This window comes from Mchenga conophoros, linkage group LG16 (genome assembly GCF_057382185.1).
Source record: "Mchenga conophoros isolate Kocher_MC1m ecotype Shallow Benthic linkage group LG16, M_conophoros_male_GT1.1, whole genome shotgun sequence".
Lineage (NCBI taxonomy): Eukaryota > Metazoa > Chordata > Actinopteri > Cichliformes > Cichlidae > Mchenga > Mchenga conophoros.
Window position 1 is genome coordinate 28,132,721 of NC_140541.1, and position 9,206 is coordinate 28,141,926.

Below are 9,206 nucleotides of genomic sequence, written 5' to 3' on the forward strand. Positions count from 1 at the left end.
ATGTGGAAACTATCCTGGGATAGTAGACAAACCAGATTATCCAGGCTAGCTCTGACACACCTAGTTCACCTGTATGTTGTCCCGGATTCCCAAGAACACGGGTCAATGACTCACTGAGGAACATCACTGGCACTGTAGACAAAAAGAGGAGTTTCAGCTGTTCCAGTGAGGAAGGTCAGCAGTTAATTAATGAATTAATGCAGCACTTATTTTTGGCTTTGTCATGAGCAGGGATTGTTAGTTAATATTATACAGTTAACTTAAGTAAATGGGGGAGAGAAGATCATTACTTATCATCATGTGTGAGTCTGCTGGTTCTATTTTTCAGTCAACATATTCCCAGTAATACTTTGGTTCCTTTTCTGAAACCAGTTCCCTTTTGTGTAGTGTATTAGTCTGGTTAATAATGATGCATATTGGTGCAAAATATTCATCTGAACAATGAAAAAGAATTGATAACACTCAAAATGCAAAACATAAAGAATTTAATGAATTTCCTCAAATGTAATTTTCGCTCTTATTTTTACACAAATGGCTTCGATGATTTCCTGCAGTTTTGTGATTATGGGAGAAATATTTTGATCAAGCCTCATTATTCAAAGTTTTATTTGAATACGTCTATGTGAAAGTGCATAAATTAATTACTTTTTTCTTTCACTGAAAATGATCTTACTTTGAAATGCAAATGAGACTAATGACTAATTGTAAAACAACTTTTTTCCATCAGCATGTGGACCAAGACTGGAATGAATATCTAATGGCTCAATGCCACTCTTAAAGTAAATTTATGTTTGTGCTCAAAAGAAAAGACATTTTAAAGTGCAGATAATGTATTAAAAACAAGCCACAAGTCATTATCAAGAGTTTGTGTAGCAGGACAAAAGGAAAAAAAAAAAGAAAAACGGTGAGATATCAGTCTTGCTGATGTAGTGGTCAGTGGCCTCCCCTTGTTTGCGACCTCTGTCAGATGACAGTGAAGGTCTCCAGTATGCAACAGTGTTGGTGAGTAGCACTCACAGAACTGTCTCTTCTAATACCAGCCGCTTCACACCTTCTTGAATGAAATAGGTGCCTCCCCTACCAATTCTGGCCCATTCCCCCTAATTGGTTTCTATGCTCTGTTGAATCTGTCTTCACTGTTGCTCTGTTCAACAGCCAAAAGTTCAGTACCTTTCCTGTCACTTTAGCGGTACTGAAAGCCAGTGTTACTTACTTCCAACAGGTAAAATGAAGTAAAATCAGTTTTCCAAAAAGCTATGATTCAAATTATTCTATGTATTACAAGCAGCATCGCCATGGAGGGCAGCAGCAACAGCAAAGCTGTCGAATTGGGTTCCTCTTCTTATACCTGGCAGCTGCCTTAAACTTCTCATTAGATGCAACCACGTAATCCTGCGTCATCTCTACATTGGTCTGAATGTGTTCAATAAAGACCCCCTGTTCCTCCACCAGCATGAAAATGTCCATGAAGAGGTCCCGAAGCTCCTTCATATTGTTCTCCAGGCTCAACAACTCCTGTTGGTGGAGAAGGATAGTGGGATTAATACTGCAGGTAAGAGAGACATTAGTCAGATGATGGGAGAAAGGACCAGAAGATTTAAGACGCAATGAAGGAGCAGGCTGAGGAAGACCATGACCTGAGCATGGGAAAATGCTCAACATTCTCATGACTTTTATATACTTAGTGATTAATGTCCTGTTTCACTAACACATCTCTCTGTATTCAACACTGGCTGTAAAGGTGTTTGTTAGGACAGAGAGCACTACTTCTTTCTATTCTCAAGGAGTCAATTTTATTCACCTGGTGTCCCAGGTCTACACGAATCTCTGATAAATGTCTAGAATAACAACCAGTACAAACCTTTTCTGCTCCTTTACCCATTTGTGTCAGCTGATGTAGTGTATTTGTAAAACATGCTAAAAATGGCACTTTTTTATTACCTCCCTTAAAGAGGATATGTGTTTGTTTAGGTTTGACTGTTTGTTAGCAGGGCTAATCAAAAAGCGAATGAATTTGCATGAAAATTTTACCAGAGGTTGGGTTTGGGCCAGATTCAATGTTATTAGCTTCCACAGTTGATCCAGATCTATTTCCAAGAGCCTTTTAAAGGATTGTTTAGCATTGCTGAATATTGATATATTATCTCATATGCATTCTCAAACCGCTCTTGTTAATTTTTGTTATTAAAGATTCTCACATTCACAGCATGAACAGACTGGATATCTAACTTTAGCAAGGAGCAAATTTCTATCAAATAAAGAACACTGAATTAGTTTATTTGCCATGAATGGCTGGTTGTTTTAGGTGCCTTCAAGAATCTATTGTTACCTTTGTGTTGGTCCAGTGAGTTACTTGTGCTTCCCTTACCTTGTGTCGCTGTTCGATCTCAGATAATTGTGTCCGCGTGATTCTGACATCATTCAGCAGGTTCTCGTTGAACACCTCCCAATTTCCGGTGGCCACCATCTCATCCACCTCCTCCTCTGTTACAGGTTTTCCTGATACCTCCAGCTGCCGGATAATGAAGTGCTTACAGCGCTCTTGCTTGGTCAGCAGGCCTTCATTATACTCTCGCATTACCTGAAAATAATTACAGCCAAAAGAAATAAGAGGAAGACAGTGTATGAAGAATGAGAGGCGTTTTAGTCCCATGTTTTTTATCATCAGTAGAAAACATAAACATGGTCTTCGGTGCAGTGACAGTTTTCACAGTGTTCACAGTGCATTTACTGCATTTCTTTTCACGTTATCAAATACAGATAAATGTATATATTTATTTATGTATGTATGTATGTATGTATGTATGTATGTATTCATATATTTATGTATGTATATATATATATATCGAAGAATCCATAGGTCCCGCATCCTATTCATGTAGCCCCTTCCGCCGGGGTGCAAGATGCTAGCAGGCAAGGCATACATGGAACGCCATAACCAAGTGGCCGGCATAGTGTACAGGAACATCTGTGCCGAGTATAACCTAGAAGTCCCGAGGTCAAAATGGGAGATGCCCCCAAGGGTGGTGGAGAATGACCGAGCTAAGATCCTGTGGGACTTCCAGATACAGACGAACAAAATGGTGGTGGCTAACCAACCGGACATAGTGGTGGTAGACAAACAGAAGAAGACGGCCGTAGTGATCGATGTAGCGGTTCCGAATGACAGCAATATCAGGAAGAAGGAACACGAGAAGCTGGAGAAATACCAAGGGCTCAGAGAAGAGCTCGAGAGGATGTGGAGGGTGAAGGTAACGGTGGTCCCCGTGGTAATCGGAGCACTAGGTGCGGTGACTCCCAAGCTAGGCGAGTGGCTCCAGCAGATCCCGGGAATAACATCGGAGATCTCTGTCCAGAAGAGCGCAGTCCTGGGAACAGCTAAGATACTGCGCAGGACCCTCAAGCTCCCAGGCCTCTGGTAGAGGACCCGAGCTTGAAGGATAAACCGCCCGCAGGCGTGCTGGGTGTTTTATATATATATATATATATATATATATATATATATATATATATATGTGTGTGTGTGTATGTGTGTGTGTGTTTGTGTGTGTGAAACTTTAACTCTTTTCAAACTAATCTACCAAAGAAAGAAAAAAAGAAAGAAAGAGTTAAATATCAAAAAGAAAAAAAAAATAGTAAGAATATACTCCAGACCTGCTGGAAGCGGCGGATTAGTGCTGCATGTTGGGAGCTTTGTATTCTCGTTAAAGCAGCAGTAGGTCCCTGCTGCTCCATAGTTTTCTGGACCTGTTTCGAAAGGTTGTCTAAACGACGGTGGAGGCTTTCGGCCCTGAGCTTTATGTCTCGTGTTATGCTGCTCTCTTTTTTCATCACACTAAAACGACGCATGGTTGCCACCATGGTCTTTTGCTGTTGAGTGAACTTAAGGACCTGTTTGTAGGTAAGATTTGGAAACACACGTTAATAACATAGTAAGTATTATCCTGCAAATATCGTGTAATAAATAAATAAACAAATGCTAAATGCAAGTCTAGTTTAGTCATTTTTACCTCTGTTTCCAGCACTGTAATGTCATCTTGTATATGCTCAACCTCTGACAGAAAGTCCTGAATGACTGGCTCCTCCTCAAACACCACAGCTTGTGGCTTTATGACCCCAAACGCCACAGAGTCGTCATCATCATCCTCCACTGAGAAAGGATTGGTATTCTCAGTTGCAACCACAGATAACTCTTGAGCCTTCTGCTGCAACTCCACCAATCTGTCTCTCATTATGAAAAAGCACTCCTCTCACAGTTATAAGTTATTACAGTATGTAAAGATCTTGCCAGTGCTGATGAGAAAATCCTGAACAGAATAAATAAAAGAAAAATTATTCATTTTGACACACTGTAGTAAATAATAACAAAATATACAGTACAAAAGTATGAAATACTGACAGTAAAGCTAGAATGTGTCAATCAGTTTAAAAAAAGTGTCTATGACTATGCCCTTTTTTTCACCAAAAGCACGAAATAACATTTTGTACTTCTAATATGGATATTTTTTAGAGTTCATGTCTGGATTGTTTCTAAATTTTAAGAATGACACTAAATCAAGAGGTTTGAGTATCAATTATTCTAAAGGGAAACAGCTGAGACAATAGGGTCATGGGCAATGAGCTCTTTTTACTTCTGTCAATACTAGATGATTTTAAAATATGAAATACAATAATATTTTTTATTTTTTATTTTTAAAAAATATTTTCTTTCTTAGTTGTACTATAAAAAAATCCATAACTGGTGCTCTGAACATTCAATGAGTATCCGCAGTGAAGAGCTAGACAGCACTAGGCCCTTATATGATCCAAGCCTACTGTCTGAAGACACTAAGACCACTTCATGAATACGTGGCAGCACAAATAAGGTTGCTGTAAGATGGCTGCGCTATCCCAGCTTTTGTTCTGTGTAAGCCTCAACTTAGCTCATCACTAAAAGTGAATATGGACATAGATTCAGGGGTGGATTGACCCTCACTCACCTCCCATATGATGACATCAAGCTGTATGCCGGGAGTGAACTAGCCGATTAGCTCGCAGGATCTACTGCAAGGGCATTGGGGCGTCATTCAGATTGGAAAAGTGTGAGGCTTCTCAAAATGCATGGAGTTCTGCACCCAATGCCTGAAGTTCTAAGTGCAATGGGAAGAGAGAAGGTAAGAATTAGTGAGGTTCAGAGCCACAATTCAAGAGGAAACACAAAGCATCCACAGTTAATTCAGGAAGATGGTCCACAAGATGAGCTACTCAGAGGATGGCTATGGCAACGAGGAACAGGAGGAGGAACTATCATGAACAACCAAGCCCCTGCATACATCAACAGAGAAAGTGGCTGACATCAAGAAATCCTACTAGTGGCTAGAAAAGGCCAGCCTAAAGGACAACCAAGACACTCTAATCATGGCAGCACAAGATCTATAGAGGCAGGAGTCTGCCACAGCTGACAGAACCCGAGTTGAAGACTATGCAACAGGATGTAAGACGCAAGTTGGGACAGTGTACACTGACAAGGACAATCAAGTGGTTGAGACAGTGTTTAGCAACATCTGTGCTACATATAGACTAGAAGTCCCCAATTCCCAATGGGACACAGCACCAAAGGTGGTTGAGAACAACAGGGCTAAGATCCTGTGGGACTTGAAGTTCCAGACAAACAGCTGCTGACCAACCAACTAGACGTAGTGGTGGTTTAATCGATGCATTATATATATATATATATATATATATATATATATATATATATATATATATATATATATATATATATATATATATATATATATATATATATATATATATATATTATGTAAGGCCTTAAGTTTTCATACAAAGGCTGTCACTAACCACCTAAATCCCTCCCTTAGTATATTTACAGAATACTTGTAGGTAAAGCTTGTAATCTTGCAGTTGACTCTGTATGTATGTAATGACTTTATTTGTTCTGATGAGTATAAATGATGAGTCATATTGGGATTCTGCTTAGTACAGAGCATTTTTAACTGTATATATAAAAAACAAGAAAGAAAAACAGGGAAAAAGTTTATCTGTGGAATCAGTCAAACAGACTTGAGCTCATTTTCCCATGGGAACTGACTTGTTTGTGTTTAACTCTACACACAACAAAAACAGAAGACGGAGAAGGTTGTCGCCAGGTTGTCGCATTCTAAATAATTCAGAGAACAGATAACGTCACTTGGATAAACATCTGATTATTTAGTTGGAAGTTTATTAAAACAATATCTCAAGAAACATTGTTAAAGAAAGCATTTAATTTGATGTTTTTTTTGGTTTCCTGCATATTGATTGAAGTCATGAGATACTGACTTAGATTTTCTACATGCTTTTGACCAATGAAGTGCACTCAACTGCATATTTCTGTCATTAAAATGGTCATACCAACATTTTTAAAATGCTTTAGCCAACACAGGGATTTGAGTTTTAGAGGCAGTAAAATAATCTTTTGCAAGCACATGATTGTGTGGGGGGGGGGAATGGAGCGTTTCAAATCACAGAGTATCCCACTTCTGGATAGATTTCAAACAGGAAAGATCCTATGTGTGTGTGAGTGTGCATTGTAACTTATATAAACTTCACAGGAGTTCAAAGAATGTACAAGTATAGTTTGAGGTGAACTCTTTCCCTCTCTCTTTTTCTTTCTTGCTCTCCCCACCTGCTCCGCATGGAAGAGCCGATTAAAAAAATTGCTCAATGGATTTGAGAGCACATTCTCCTGTGTTTAGCCTAAAAACCTGGAACAGAATAGAGCTTAATTCAAGGAGTTCAGTCTCACTCTGTGAAAACATTTTTGGTCTGTGAAAGAAGCAAATATTTTCCTTCCACCCATCCATCTCCTCCCTTTCCTATGTTTCTGATGACATTCTCCTATTTCAATGCAGGTAGAGAAGGAGGAGTTCTCAATTGTTGTAGCCTATTTTTCCTAGGTCAGACAATTGTATGTTGTAAGCTGGTCTTGAAAGAATTCATTTACAATGTAACAGATAAAGTAGTTGGTCCAACTTTTTCTCTTTCTTTAGCTGGAGTTGTGCTTGCTATTAATAAATAAACACACTGAACATACACGGACATTCAGCTTCTTTTTCTCTTAGTCTCGTTTTCTTGCCCTTCAAATACAAATCATAGTATGTTTCTAGAAACAAAGTTCTGAGGCTATAACAATCGTTTGATCTGAAATATGTATTTTACCTTAATGTTGTTAGTTTTCCATCATAGGCTGCCTGGTAGGATTACCCTTCACACCAGGAATGTAGTCCAAGACAAACAGTCTTTGATGATATCAGATCACCTTTAGATCTCCTTACATTTACCGGATGGTCATCAGAACGACACTGCAACAGTTATGCCACTATCAAGACAGTTACACTCGCAAACCCTCACAGGAAAGTTTTGAGGAAGTGTGGTTGAGTTGGCTTCAAGGACCTCCCCTTCTTTAGAGAAAGTCCTGGGTAAAGCCAATAGGAACGCAGACTGGAGGCTTATTTGCTTACATACAGAAACAAGTGAAGAGGGAGAGACAGGATGGTGAGTACAGAGAACACACAAACCCTACCCTCAGGCTTACTCCTGGGCAGGAAAATAGAGCAGAGCAAACAGAAGTGTATTGTGTACACTGCTAAAACCAAACAAAGGGGACTGTGGTTAGGGTGTCAGCTAGGGCGTTGAGCTTTTGATTTGCTAAGTTAATTTCTTTGTGAAGTGTCCAGATTCCTGGGGTAAGCCCTCATGGTCTTTGGGTATTAGTCCAACAAACCCAGCTGAGTACTTTTGACAGATTTCTACTGACAAGCTCCCTGAAACCTAGGAGCCTTTTCAACACAAGAAGGGACACAGTCACTTTGTGCTATGCAGCATAACACGCTGTGCAAAGCTGTTTGATCTGCGCTGTCAGAGAAAGAGAGGGGAGAGAAGTTTTGAGGATGAGAGAAGACTTCAGTGGGGACAAGAGTTCACTCTTTTTGAGATGAAACTTTGGATGCTGGTTGCATAATTACTGTCTTTTTTCAAGAACTGTGGCAACTGTTTTTCAGAATTCAGATTGGTAGTCAAGCAATGATGGGGAAACTATATATGAGCGAGAAGGAACAGAAATAATGAGATATACTGACTCACCATATATTCCTGTTTTGTTTTGTTTATTTACTTCATCTGAGACAGCTTTAAAATGTTACCAAAGGACAAAAGAGACTAAAATACTAAAAAAGGCAGAGGACTTATAATACAGCACTGTGTACTACAGTACTCTTTTTTTTCTTTTTTGTTTATTAGGACAGAGTACTTGGATATTAAAAACAGACCTCTTCCATAATGTTTCCTACTTTTGTGATACAAAAACAAATACGTAAAAGAGGAAGAGCAAGTACCAAAACTAGACTAATAAGCTCTACTTGATTTCTTCGGATTTTACTTCCAAAACACGTATATTGCTTGCAATTGGTCTGGTTAAGTGGTCTTGAGCAATAGTTCTCCAGCCTTTCTGAAGGTTTTTCAAAGGTTTTCTTTGGACAGTGGCTGCTTATTTTTAGCCCAGTCCTTATATCTGACCATTTTCAGGGGAGTAACTTTTTGTTTGTTTGTGAAGTCATTTAACACTGACCTAGGAATCATATACATGACACACAACTTAGCCAAGAACCCATTTTACCAAAGATAACACAGTTTGACCATCATAATATAGCATTTTTGCACCAACAAAGTGATTCCAAAAGAGACAATAGCCAAAAACTTGATATATAACTTGGTATGGTGTGAAGTGTATTCTTACAAAACTGATGAAACTGGGCAAATGGAAGACAAAAGTAGAAATGGCAGGCCTAAAGAATCTATTTAAAGTGGATGAACAGTATTTGAAAGGCATGTCCTCAAGAAATAGAAAACAATTTCAGCAGAGACCAATAAAGGATCTGAAAGACACATCTGGTCCTTCAGTTGAAGCCCCATCAGAAATGGTCTCTGTGGAAGGGTAGCTGTCAAGAACTTATTCTTAAGGAAGGAAAACAGGGAGAAAGGCCGGGAGAAAGGCCGGGAGAAAGGCCAAATTACACAAGAACTGGTCTGAAGAGGTTTGATGGAGTGATGATGCAAATTTGAAAAATTGCATTAATTATTACTATGCACAGGATGTCAGGAGAGAGGTACAACAGTGAGTGTCTAAAACCACCTGTAAAACACAGTGGAGACTCTGTCATGGTTTC

General features: G+C 39.1%; 1 protein-coding gene across 1 annotated transcript; it reads right to left on the reverse strand.

The window, feature by feature from the left end:
- Positions 1–503: 503 nt before the first annotated feature.
- On the reverse strand, positions 504–7,340 carry stx19 (syntaxin 19). Its single transcript, XM_085249301.1, has 6 exons — positions 7,201–7,340; positions 4,980–5,129; positions 4,011–4,307; positions 3,655–3,891; positions 2,369–2,581; positions 504–1,515 (listed from the first exon to the last, which is right to left on the reverse strand). The coding sequence occupies exons 3-6, from the start codon at positions 4,230–4,232 to the stop codon at positions 1,279–1,281; spliced, it is 909 nt and encodes a 302-aa protein (XP_085105427.1). The 5' UTR covers positions 4,233–4,307; positions 4,980–5,129; positions 7,201–7,340; the 3' UTR covers positions 504–1,278.
- Between the last annotated feature and the right edge of the window lie 1,866 nt (positions 7,341–9,206).

Coding starts and splice junctions, on each gene's coding strand:
- stx19 (XM_085249301.1), bottom strand. CDS start 4,232: ATGAGAGACAGATTGGTGGAGTTGCAGCAGAAGGCTCAAGAGTTATCT. Junction 3,892..4,010: donor TTACAGTGCTGGAAACAGAG/GTAAAAATGACT, acceptor ACCTACAAACAG/GTCCTTAAGTTCACTCAACA. Junction 1,516..2,368: donor AGATCGAACAGCGACACAAG/GTAAGGGAAGCA, acceptor CTCCACCAACAG/GAGTTGTTGAGCCTGGAGAA.